The 13,945-nt window shown below is 37.5% G+C and overlaps 1 protein-coding gene across 1 annotated transcript; it reads left to right on the top strand.

Annotated features, from left to right (window-relative positions):
• The first annotated feature begins 12,992 nt into the window (after window positions 1-12,992).
• Window positions 12,993-13,637, top strand: LOC124924501. The gene has a single exon (XM_047464531.1). It carries the CDS (start codon window positions 12,993-12,995, stop codon window positions 13,635-13,637), a length of 645 nt encoding a protein of 214 aa, XP_047320487.1.
• The last annotated feature ends 308 nt before the right edge of the window (window positions 13,638-13,945 follow it).

Raw genomic sequence — 13,945 nt, 5'->3', positions numbered from 1 at the left:
TTTAAATCTCAAAATCATCCATATGGTTGAAGATGTTGAAGATTTCCTCCGATTTCCATGGGGGAAGGTGTCCTTTAGATTCACCATGAGGGGTCTTGACCAGGACATGAAACACCACAGGTCCGTATATATGTCCAGGAAAGGGAGTGGAGTTACTAATTCTTTTGCTTATAACGTGTATGGGTTTGTACTAGCACTACAAGTGTGGAGCTATGAGATCATTCAAAACTTGGTCCCTAAATTCGCCACAAGGAAAGACGTTGATGGCCCTTTTCGCCCAAGGATACTGTTGTATCAATCGAAAAGGAAGAATACATTTCAGGAGATGCAATCTGCCTTTAACAGCGCTGTGTTTTCTAAGATGGCAGAGTCCTCCGAGGAGACGAGTTTGTACAGTGGGGAGGATTTTGAACACATTAACAATTCATACGATGATTTGTTTGAGGGAGTTACTGATGGGGGAAAAAAGAGAAAGGCTGATGAAGATGTTGCTGAAGATGATGATGATGAAGATGTTGATGAAGAACCTACTACTGTCCAACCTTCCAAGAGGAAGAGGAATGTTGAATATGATGATATATCCCCCCCAGCAAAGCAGCCATCAAGCGTCGTAGCCTGCGTAACATGAGTCCCCCATCCGCAACTTCAACACCTCCATCATCACCTGCACGTGAACCGGCACCGGCATCTCATGTTCAGATAAAGGATGCCGAAGTGATAAAGAAGGATGTCGAAGAGATAAAGAAAGATGTCGAAGAAATCAAGAGAGACATAAGAGACATCAAATTGAATCAACAAAACTACTTTACGATGTTTGAAAAGATGATTCTCAGTCTAAGCAACCAGTTCGCCAGCCATGTCACCAACCAGGTAATTCTGTTAGAGCTTTCTGTTTTTTACTACTTTATGTCTTTGACGCAGCTGCTTGCTTGACGCAGCTGCTTGACGCATCCTTAATTTAAATTCTTTTCACTTTTGTAGCAGGAGCAGAAGGAGAATGACATCGGTCTGAATGACAATCGTGACAAAGAAGAAGAGGAAGAAAAGCAGAATGATATTCGTGTTGAAGAAGAGGAAGAAAAGCAGAATGACATTCGTGACGAAGAAGATGAGAATGTCATTGGTCTGAATGACATTCTCGATGAAGAAGAGGAGCAAAAAGAGAATGAGAAGGTTAATAATGGAGCCATTTTGCAAGACAATGTTGAATTGGAGCAGAAGAAGATTGAGAATGAGATTGTTGAGGATCCGCCGATAGAGAATGTTGAGGCTGTTGTCGAGAATGAGAATGTTGTCGAGAAAGAGGCCGTTGTTGAGAATGAGAAAGAAGAAGGGGAGATTGAAGAAGCTGAGAAGAAAGAAGAAGTGGAGATTGAAGAAGGGGAGATTGAAGAAGAAGGGGAGAAGAAAGAAGAAGTGGAGAAGAAAGAAGAAGTGGAGAAGAAAGAAGAAGTGAAGAGAAAACCTATACAAAAGACTTTTCAGAAAAAGGTGGGGAAGAAGGTTGGGAAGAAGAAAGACGAAAATGACGAAGATGAACTGGAAATAGTGAATACTCCACCTCCTCTTCCTAAGAAAGTCATATTGGTCACGAGAAGGAATAGGAGGCCGAAGAATGATCCAGATTTCACCGACCCCAATCTGAAACAGCCCAAGTTAAAAGATCCTATCACCGTCAAACCACTACTAAAATATGACGATCAACTTCTTCATCAATTGCAAACATGGCTTAAAGATCCAAAAACTGACAACAACAAAATTGAGCTCCATACTATATTAGGTGATAAGGCATTATTTCGCCGAATGCTAAAAAGGTTCACCTGGCTGACTGATGATGTAAGTAATATTCATGTTAGAATAATTTTAGATTTGCAGATTGTATTTTAAATGTGTTTCTCTTGTGTAGGAAATCGATGCAGGTTGCTTCATTCTGAGAAGAAGAGCTTGGGTATATCCAAAGACATATAAGAAGAACTTCTTTATTGGAGATTGTTGGCTCCACACCAGGTTCACTGCTGAGTACGCTGCGTTTAAGAAAAGTCGTATTGAGTTTGACATTGAAAACTTTTTCGAATACTTCTTGGGAGATGAAAGCAACTATAGGAATAGTTGGAAAGTATGCGATGATATATATATTCCTTTGAACATCAAAGACGTCCACTGGATACTTTGTGTTGTCCGTCTACAGCAATGGCGCGTAGACGTATATAACTGCGATCCTGGATGTTATGCTAATCTTGATGAGTTTGTGCTACCGATGTGCCAAATGATTCCGGTTATATTTGACAAGGCATTGCCTCTTGAAGATAAATAAAGATTTCCTCTGCTCAACCCTGATTCCGTTTTGCCATACACAAGACGTCCAGAGTCAGAAGTTCCCAAAGCAACTAAGAGTGGAGATTGTGGTGTATTTGTACTAATGTATATTGAGTACTTGACTGCAGGTCTGAATCTATCAGAAGTGACCTCAAATGAGATGAAAGCTTGGAGAGAAAAGTGGGCAGTGAGGTTATTTCATGGACTTGTAGATCCATAGGTTATTTATGAAACTTTTGTACTATACTGATATCAAATTTTTGTAATGTTAATCTCAAACCTTTGTAATATGGTTGATTTAATGATATCAAATGTTGTTAATGATATATATGCCTGAAGTACACAGTTATATAAACCATGTCTAATGTAATAGGTTCTGCACTAATGTAAACCATGTTTCGTCAAGCAGCGTCAAGCAGCTGCGTCAAGCAGTTTCGTCAAGCATCTGCGTCAAGCAGTTTCGTCAAGCAGCTGCGTCAAGTAGTTGCGTCTACAAAAACACTTGGCACAAAAACCCTGTCCCTGTATTACATTCACCAGAAAACTACAAAAACACCAGACATTTACTGAATCCTTGAATCCTTGAATCCTTGATGCAAAAACAACATTAACACCTCCACACAAGACATTTGATAATAAGTCTACAAAAACAACATTAACACCACAACACAACACTAACAAGTTCATTCTAAGCTAATGGCTCGTAAGATTGAGATGATGGCTCGTAGAGCTGAGATGAGGGCTCGTACAGTTGAGATGATGATGGCTCATTCGGCTGAGATGATGAGGGCACATGCTGCTGAGATGATGAGGGCTCATGCAGCTGAGATGATGCTCTTGCTCTTGCGGTAGACGGTGCAGGCATCACTGCTTTGCATGTTGCTCTATTATGTCCTAGACCTGCACATGAACTGCATCGTCTCGGGACCTTACGGACCTCACCTTGGGATGTCCTACGTTTAGTTTGTGGCCGACCTTTCTTAACCTTCACAGGTGGTTTTAGACACACGCGTTGTTTGATAATATCGGGAAGATCCCAATTCTCTTCATCACCAACCGGATAACATGTCTCTGCATATGCACTCAACCAAGATACAGTTGTATAATACCTATGAGAAGGAAAATATAACGATTAAAAATAGGTTAAATAAATAAGTTCAAAACGATTAAATACCTTGAACATAAGTCGTAAGGAACCACATTCCTGTGACGGGCAGCAGCCAGTGCATGTGTACAAGGAAGACCGGAGACTTCAAATACCCTACAAGTGCAGTCCTTGTCCTTCAAATTGACTTTATAATGTGCCTCATTATCATGCACATACAACTCAAATCGGTTAAGGGATGATACGGTATAGAATCTTGCTTTCTCAAAACCATCACATAATAACTTTTCATACGTTGGAGATAAAAATTCTTGGTGGTTGGACGCTTTTTCTCTTCTATCATTAAACCACCCTTGTAATGTTGTTCTTAAAGACTCAAGCATTGCTGAAATTGGATACTTTCTGGCTTCCCTGCACTGACTATTCAAACTCTCTGCATAATTGCTTGTGAGTTGATTGTATCGCTTACCGGGAAAATATGCTCTACTCCATCTTTGAAACCCAATTTCTTCCAAATAGGCAGCAATCCTATGATCTTTAACCCTGATCTTGTCAAAAAACCGATTAAATTGGGGGATAGTGTACGCACGAGAAGCCAAATCAAACTCGACATGACAATTATCAGTTTTGAATTTGGCATTAATATTCATCTTTATGTGATATGTGCACGCACCGTGGTCTGCTTCTGGAAAAGCAGCACACAAGGCATTGGCTATACTTGGGTGTCTATCGGATACGAAGACGAGATCATCAACTAATCCAATTGCTTCTCTAAGTTTTTGCATGAAATAAGTCCACGAGTTATTATTCTCTGAATTAACAACGCCAAATGCAACAGGATACAGTTGCTCATTGGCATCCAATGCAACAGCCACCAATAGTTGACCTCCCACCTTGTGCTTGAGAAAACTTGCATCAACACACAATACGGGACGACAGAAGGCTTTGAAACCCCTAATTGAGAGGCCTAGAGACATGAACATATATTTGAAGTGCCCGTGCTCGTCTGTCTGAATATCTGTTATGGTACCCGGATTATTCTTCTCCAACATGTATAGGTATGAAGGCAATTTTCCATAGGAATCCTCTACCGTTCCTCGCACCGCCGTTAAAGCCGTTTCCCTTGCCCTCCAAGCCTTATTATAAGTCAAAAACATCCCATAATCTGACTGCATGTCTTCAATTATTTTTTTAGGCAAGTGGTTATGGTGATGGTCCATGTACTTACCCTTCATGCACTGCCCAATAACCCATGCCGGTGTTTGCATTTTTTTTTTCCGGCCTCGACAAAACTGAGCATGAGTGTTGTCGATTGAATTTCCGAATCTCAAACATCTCGGAAAACTTACCTTTCACAGCACGTAAGCTCCACTTGCATGTCTCATCCATACATTTCACATACCAAAGATGTTTTCGAGACTTTTTCACTTTGAATTCAAAATGATAAGTCATCGCATATTTATATAGCGTCAGTTGAAGTTCTTTTTTAGTATCAAATAACGTACCGACTTCCAATACGGTTTCACTAGTTAACGCCAATGCAAATGAAGGGTCTGTCGGTGATACGTCTGTAGGGTCTGTCGATGGTGTACCCATTGACGCTCTTGCACTAGATGGTGTACCCATTGACGCTCTTGCACTAGATGGTGTACCCATTGACGCTCTTGCACTAGATGGTGTACCCATTAACGCTCTTGCACTAGATGGTGTACCCATTGCTCTTGCACTAGATGGTGTACCCATTGGTGTAGGTATTGACCGGTGCGGCGTGCGTGCAACTGCTGATGCAGGACTAGTAGTAGCTTGGAAATCACTAACCCGTTCATAATTAAAGTCAATAACGCGTTCATGATTAATCAGTTCATGATGAGCCCGTTCATCTTCTTCTCCTCCTCCTTCATTATCACTTTCAAATAAAATCTGTTGAGAAACAACTCGAGAAACAACGCCGGGTATACTTTTTTGAGTAATGATTGGTAGTGTAGTATCTTGACTTGGGTACTTCTCTACTAATGAGACACAAAGTGGTGACGAAGATGACGAACTTCGACCCGATATCAACCGTGATAAATACATGCCCACATCTTTATCTCCCTCAATAACAACATGGGGAAGTTTTGCAGAAGGATCATACATGACTTTAATCACTAAATCATATGCAGACTTTTGCACGTTAATCGTCTCATAGATTGTATCAACTAATTGAGCAAATGTAGTACATTGAGGTATATCCATGGTTTTGCATGATTGTGCAGAGAAAGACCTGGTACCATTGGCTGCAATTTGCCACTCTCCATTGTACACAACAAATACGTCAGCAAATACTTCAGCTGCAATTGAAAAAATTATAGTATCAATCGAGAGACACCGTAACAATGAAATGCAAGTAATAGTTATAAATGGTCTGGGGTGCGTTACGCATCTGCGTAACGCAACTACGTGACGCAACTGCGTTACGCAACTACGTGACGCAACTGCGTTACGCACCCGGTTTCCGCCGCGACGGTGGCATTCCACCTACTCATTCCCTAATCACTACACCCTAACAAACAAAGCAATCCAAGAGATAAATGAAGAAGGAGAAGAATACCTGTAGCAGCAGAAAGAGACATTGTGAAGGAAGAGAGGATTCCGCCGTCGTCTTCGTCGGTCGGTGGTTGGGTTTTTTAGAGAGAAGGAGGAGAAGGGAAGTGAAGAAAGAGAAGAAGAAAGAAAGAATGAAAAGAACTGATATTTTTTTTATTATATAGTAAGGGCATTGTGGACTTTTCACAATGCCCTCAGGTGCGTCACGCAACGGGAGGGTGCGTGACGCAACGGGGTATTTTCGGCAGAAAATTGTTTTGGGGTCACCAGCGCTATAAAAATTATCCCCCGCACCATCGGCTATTTGGCCTTATTTTGGGGTCATTTCCTCAAATTTCCCGATTAGATAGAGGAGAGGGTATTGTTTTTTAGAATTGGGTTATTTAAATAACAAACTCAAGCCATTAGTATTATTAACACTTTTTTTTATTTATAAATAATTAATTCTAATTAAATTTAATTAGGAAATATATATATATATAATTAATATAAAATATAAAATAATATCTAAAAAATCAAAATAAAATAATTAATAATCTATGAACAATTTAAAAAAAATAAAATTTATAACATAAAATATTCACAGATAAAATTTGTTGATGTTTACTCCAAAGACAATTTTTTTTTTTTTTTTTAACGAGGGTTAAGTAAAACAAGCATAACCATAAAATAGTGTGAGAAGAATTTTTACCAAATATTTTAAATGACAATTAAAATTATATTTAACCGAGAGTTGGTATGTAATGCTAGAAAAGATTTTTCCGAACGATAATATAAACATTTACCTATATGGCCGAAATAGTGAGAAATCCATATAAATCATGGATCTCATGTAAGAGTAGTTTCATATGAAAGATCAAATCTAGTAACTCTTTATTAAAAAATTCAGATTCGATTATTACGTCTCATTTGCTGCTAAGAACATGATAGACACAAACTCAAGAATTGTTCACCAACACTCTAGGAGGATGAGCAATAAACGACTCACCAACAATGAATAGTTTATTCGGATTACAAAAATTCGAAACGAAAATACGACCCCGGCTAAATAAGATATCAAATCGAATTGTATAAAACGTAACACTAACTTAAATCTGAGTGATGAAAAAAACCATACACCCTCCCAATACTAAAACACTATAGGAGGGCAAAAAAAGTAAAGAATTTTTAAGTTTATCTCAAGTTTAATTTTCTATTATGGAGAGAAATGATAGTTTTTTTTAATAGTTTATAACAATTCTGTTTTAAATATTCTTTTATTTATATATATATATATATATATATATATCAAATTATTTTGTATTTATTTTTAATTGACTGTACCATCCATTAATTTGTGACAATGGAACTTTATTTTAATTTTCCATTTGCTAAAAGATGCATATACACACCACAAGAACAAAATGTTCATCTCTAAAAATACCATAAAAATAAATAATAACTAATTCGATTAATGTTGATTCAACTTGCACATTATATAGTAGCCATCCTCTAAAATTAGCTAGGGTAAAAAAGGTTTATCCTTAACAAAAGTTTCATGTTATGTTTTATTTATTTTGTTGTTTGAATGTTTCTTTCTATAAGAATTTTAATTTTTTTTTTTTTTTGAATAAGAGGTTAACATTACCTCCCAGCTCAGTCATCATCTCCAATAATTTTAAGATTTTTTTTTATAATTAATCAAAAAAGTTCGGACCCACCCCACCCCCCACACGCAAATAAAAATAAATAATAGACCTTCTTATGCTTCTTCAATGAGATATACTTAAGACCAAACCTTTGGAAGTTTAATTAATTTATTTTGGTTTGGTTAAGTTACATAGTTAAATTTGCTATGTATAAATGCTATTTTATTTTGTAATTTCAATGTATTTTGAATGAAACATAGAATATATATGGACCTAGGCCATCATTATTCTTTCCCAACAATCTTAATACATAATCAAACTTAAGAAAATATATCTTAACATTTTATGAAAACTTTTGTTTGACATTTTTTTTCCACTCTTTTTATAAGAACATTCATATCAATGAAAACTGTGTTTGAACATTTTAAGAAATAATTATTGTGAAGTTTTGTAATCCATTTAATTACATATATCTATTTTCCTACAACAAATTATACATAGTTGGGTTCTGACAATCGAATCAGAGGAAAAGTTTTTTAAGAGTCTTAAGTGTTGTATATCAATATTTACAAACAATACTTATAAATGAGTAAATTAGTCTAAAAACCCTAAATTACTTATACATACAAGCTCAAGCCCATTAATAATTAAATAAACCCTAATTGCATAAAAGACAATAAAAACTAACCACTTTCAATTTGCTGGCAATCAATGCTTAGACTCACAATCTCCCCCGTAAGCTTGATTTGGTTCGAGATTCTTCATGCCGAGCAGCTATCGCATCTCCGCGAATTTGACTCTTGTTAGCTCAGAATGTTTGCACGTTGCTCTCTAGTTCTTACGAACTATACGACGATTTGTCGATTCTCGACAAATTCATAAATGAAATGGAACGGAGTGTCGATCATGTGTTTGTTGCGTCCATGAAACACTAGGTTCTTAATTAATTCTATTACGAACTTATTGTCGACATAGAGGGTTACCGACCTCGACTTGCATCCGAGCACTTCGCTCAACAAGTTTCTCGTCTAAAGTCCTTGACACGATGTTGTAGTAACTACCATAAACTTCACCTCACATGAAGATAAAACAATAGTTCGCTACTTCTGAGATTTCCAGGTGATCAGATTCCCGTTGAGATAAAAACCATTCCTTCGGTGTTTTTTCTGTCGTTTGTGTCACTAGCTAGGTCACTGTTAGTAAACCAATAAGTTCTTCAACTTCTTGTCCTTTTCTTAATTGAATCTCATAGTTCGTCGTTCCCTTCACGTAACAAAGAATGTGTTTTATTGCATGTTGGTGTAAAGTGATAGAATGGTCCATGTATCGACTCACTATGCCAACTGCATAAGAGATATTGAGTCGAGCGTGCGCCAAGTACCTAAGACACCACGCCTATACTCCTTTGGATCCACTAAGCTTCCTTCCATATCTTTTCTGAGCTGCAACTTTTCTTCCATCGGATACTTGCTTGAATTACAATCCTCTATTGCAAACTATTCAAGACCTTCTTCGCATAAGCTGCCTGTTTCACCTTGATGTTATCTTTCTTCTGGTCTACCTCGATACCAAGGTAGTAGGAGAGTAGCTCGAGATCACTCATCTCAAACTCTTTCATCATTTGTTTTTTGAACTCTTCAACGCCCTTGATGTTTAATCTTGTGACGATCAAGTCGTCGACATATACGCCAACAATGAGTACTTTTTCTCCATGGTTTCTCGTGTACACAACCTACTCTTGAGAACATTTTACAAAGCTGAGACTCATCATTCTCTTGTTCAGGCAAGTTTTCCACGCCCTTGGTGCTTAACGTAGTCCATAGAGAGCTTTGTATAACTTATACACCTTATGATCTTCATTTTTTTATGATGAAGCCTTTAGGTTGAGTGACGTAGACTTCTTCTTCGATATCACCATTGAGAAATGCTGATTTGACATCCAAGTGGTGGATCTCTCATCCATGGTGCGATGCGATGACAATATTAACCTCACTGTGTCAAGTTTCGCCACTAGTGCAAATGTCTCCTCAAACTCAACACCTTACTTCTACACTAGCCTTTCGTTACCAATCTTGCTTTGTGATTGAGGATGTTTCATTCACTATCTCTTTTCAACTTAAAAACCCACTTTAACCTGTTGGTCGTGTGACTGGGTGGTAAGTCAGTGAGCTCCCATATATTGTTCTTCCTGATGGACTCAAGCTCTTTCTTCATGGACTCATTCCACAGCTATTCGACCACCTCCTCGTGATATGTTGTTGGCTCGTCGGTGGTGAGCACCAATAATTCATTAATATCCATCTCTACTAGTGGTGCCTCCGCATAGACATCAGTGAGGGAACAAAGTTTGATGGGGCTAACTTTGGTTGTGGACTCACCCAAGCTCTCTTAATGACGATGTGAGTTCAGTGTAGCTTGTTGTTATCGTTACACCACTCTCACTTCTTCGCCTCTTCGAATACGATATCTCTACTCACACAATTTTCATACAAGCTGGATCAAGAAACATGTTTGCCTTGATTATGTTTTCGACACCAAGGTACACAATGGCTTGAATTTGATCATCAAGCTTATTGAGATGTGGTCCTGCAATCATAATATATCTGGTACACCCAAATACTCTCAAGTGCTCTAGATGAGGTCGTTTACCAGTCCATGCCTAGTAAAGGATGCAAGTTCTTAGCACCTCTATCGACACGCGGTTTAAGAGATAAATTGCATGTCTCACCGCCTCTCCCTAAAGGTTTCTCGGTCCCTATATGCTCTTAAGTAAGCTCCTCGCAGCACGCATCATGGTACGTTTTCTTCTCTCCACCGTGTCATTTTGTTGTATAGTGTATGGTTCCATGAGGTGACGTTCGACTCCTTCATCTTTGCAAAACTCCGCAAATTTCTGTGATATGAACTCTCCACCTCGATTAGTATGCAAAGTTTTCAGCTTGTGCTTGGACTTGTTCTCCACAAGCCTCTTGAACTTCTTGAATGCTTCACAAGCTTCTCATTTTTCTCTAAGAATGTACACCTATATCTAGTGACTATAATCATCAACAAGTAGAAGAATATACTTGTTATCGGTGAGTGATGGAGGGGTGATCGGACCACATAGATCTGCGTGCACAAGTTGTAGGGGATGCTCAATACAAAAGTTTGTTTGGTCAGGAAATGGTAGCCTTATTTGCTTTGCGATTATACAACTCTCACACACTTGGTTGGAGTGTATGGGATCTTGGGCAACCCTATAGCCATCTCCTTCTCCCCATCATATTGAGTGCATAGAAGTTTACGTGCCCAAGTCTCGTGTTCCATAGTCAAGATGGATCTACTAACGATGTTAATAAAGAAATAGGTTGCCTCGTCTCGAGAGAAATCTTGTATAACCGATTTGGTGATTTCTCCACCTTCATCAACAAAACACCATTTTGGTCGAACATCTTTAGAAGCGAGCTAACTAAGATGATCGTATTGCCTTTTTCTATCATCTGATCGAGACTTATAATATTACTTTTTAATTTTGGAATGTAATATACCTCGATCCTTATACATTGATCATCGTTCTTGCATTCGAACAAGATGGATCCTCGACCCTTGATCTCGACAAGTGAGCCATCTACAAACTTCACATTTCCAATGATTTTTTCGTCGAGCTCATTGAACTTCTCTCGATGACTCATCATATGGTTGTTTGCTCAATTGTCAAGGTAACTGTAATATCCAAATTTAAAAATAAAAGACTTCATATTTTAATGATAGTGGCTTAACATGTAGGTGACACCTGCCTTGCTTTAAAGGAAATAAGTGAAACAAGGCATGAATGACACTTGGAATATTCTATGAGAGAGAGATAATTGGCAAATGGGTTTAAGATACTAGGTAAATGACAAATGTCATTATCTAATAACCTTTCAATGCATGTAGTCCTAAACTTGAAGATCATTTGTATTTTTACTCTTTAACTACAAAGAGAGAGAATCAGGGTTTGGAGATTTGAGTTTGGTTGAAGGGAATAAAGAGAACTAAGAGCTTATGAGAAATTAGGTAAGGAAATCTATTCTTCTACAGTTTTAGTTTTTAAAAAATATATATGTATAAGTATTTTGGGTATAAGATGTTGGTTTTCATCAAACAGATTTTAGGGCTACAAATTTATTGTTAAATGAGTTTATAAATGTATGGATCAAGAATGCATGTGTATTTTGATGATGAATTTAATAAAATGATAGTTTAGGATAGATGATTCTGAAATTGTTTTGATAAAAGGATAGATTTATAATAGTTGATTCTGAAATGGGTTTTGATGAAACGAGGGTTTATGATTGATGATTTAGAAATGAGTTTTGATAAAAGAATGTTTTATGAGAAAGGGGTTTCTAAACAGATTGAGTGTATTATTTCGACAATGAAATGGATTACGATAGATTTGGACTTGAAAATGAAGTTTTACATAATTATGTCGATTGGACTATTTTTATTACTCTGGACTTGATTTTGTATTGTTTGTCTAATAATGAACTATTTGTGCCTCGAGTACCGCTTACACCGGTTATATGCGTCAACGCAAGACACTTATGTCTTGGTTGATGGCCCATACGTCAATGCAAGACCTATGTCTTGATTAATAGCGCGTCAACACAAGACGCTTATGTCTTGGTTGATGGCTAATGCATCTATGCAAGACATAAAAGTTTTGATAAATGGCTTATTAAATTACTATGATAATTCAGACTTTATCTTGATCCTAGAGTTATTACTAAAGTATATTATTTTCTGTCCAATGAGAATCTTAATTATTTAATAGTTGGTTAACCTATTTTTGGGCTTCTTGATCCAGCTGTAGAAGGGTTTGATTTTCTTACTGAGCGTGTTTAGCTCATCCTTTTTAAATGGATTCTTTTCAGATAAGAACAACGACTAGTCAAAAGGATTAAGAGACGGAAGACTATAGTAGTATAGACTAGCCAGTAAAGAGTTACTCTCTTTTTGTATTAGTAAGGATGTATAGAAAGTATGTAATATGTAAGGAAAGTTTTTGGTAAGAATGAGAGTCATCATCTGTTTTGAACTAGAAATGAATTGACCAAAATAGTTGTAATGGAAGACGGATTTGGATAAGTTCTGTGTTTCTTTTATTAGTAAGAATGGTTAAAAGAAGTTCTTTTGTTTTGCCTAACATGTTATATTTGGCTAATGACATGCGGCGTCTGCACGCCTCATGCCTTGGTTCGGGGCGTGACAGATTTTGTGGTATCAGAGCATAAGGTTTAAGTTAGAGATTAAGAGTTATTTTTGCTGCAAATATGAAATTAGGTATTCAAATCATTTAGGATATCAAACTTATGAGTGATTTAATTACTATAGGCATGGACGATAATGAAGTACTTACGACTCTTCCTCGAAGGAAAAGGAACAGGACTGACTCAAATGTTGAAAGGCATAATGCAAGTAATGAGACAGAGAATATTGGAGAAAAGCAACATCGCCAACAAGAAAAGAGTGCACTGCATAAAAATTTCAAGGAATTCAAAAAGTTGGCTCCACCATCTTTTGAAGGACAGATGGATCCTTTGGAAGCTGAAAAATGGTTGGAGGAGATGGAGATGGTGTTTGAAGTGCTGGAGTGCAATGACAAGGAAAAAGTGTTCTTCGCTGTGTACCAACTGAAGGGCAATGCACGTGATTGGTGGAAAGCGGAGAGGATGACGCATGAGCAAGATATTACAGTTATGTCATGGAATAAGTTTAAAGATTTATTCTATGATAACTATTTCCCCACGAGGACTCGTCAACAAAAGGAGGTGGAGTTTGTAAAACTAGAGCAGGGATCGATGACGGTGTCAAAATATAGAGCCAAGTTTTTAGAACTCGCCAAGTTTGCTGGAAGATGGATCGGAGATGAGGTGGGCAAGACAAGAAAATTAGTGATGGGTTTACAGCCTCGTATCCGACAGATAGTGGTTCCATTTCAACTTACTACTTTAGTGGAATGGTTGAAAAATCATTATTGATTGAGAGAGAGCTAAATACAACTAAACTGATTGAGGACGAGCAATCAAGGAAATTAAGTTTTCCCATTACTTCTCAAGGATCTTTCTCATCAAGAAATCGAGATCGAGGTAAAGGTCCGATGGTGAATCAGAAATCATGGGACAATAGGTCGCGAAACTCTGGTGTTCAATGTACTTATTGTCATAGAAATCACGATACAAAGGATTGTCGATGGCTTACTAGTGCATGTATCATATGTGGGAAGAATAATCACTAGTAGGCTAACTGTCCACAACAAAAGAGGAGTTTCAGAAATAATTCTAGAGAA

The sequence above is a fragment of the Impatiens glandulifera genome, chromosome 1 (assembly GCF_907164915.1).
Source record: "Impatiens glandulifera chromosome 1, dImpGla2.1, whole genome shotgun sequence".
Taxonomy (NCBI): domain Eukaryota; kingdom Viridiplantae; phylum Streptophyta; class Magnoliopsida; order Ericales; family Balsaminaceae; genus Impatiens; species Impatiens glandulifera.
This window is presented reverse-complemented; position numbering and strand designations above follow the sequence as displayed.

What these genes read in the sequence shown, in the direction of transcription:
- LOC124924501 (XM_047464531.1), top strand. Translation starts at nt 12,993, where the DNA reads ATGGACGATAATGAAGTACTTACGACTCTTCCTCGAAGGAAAAGGAAC.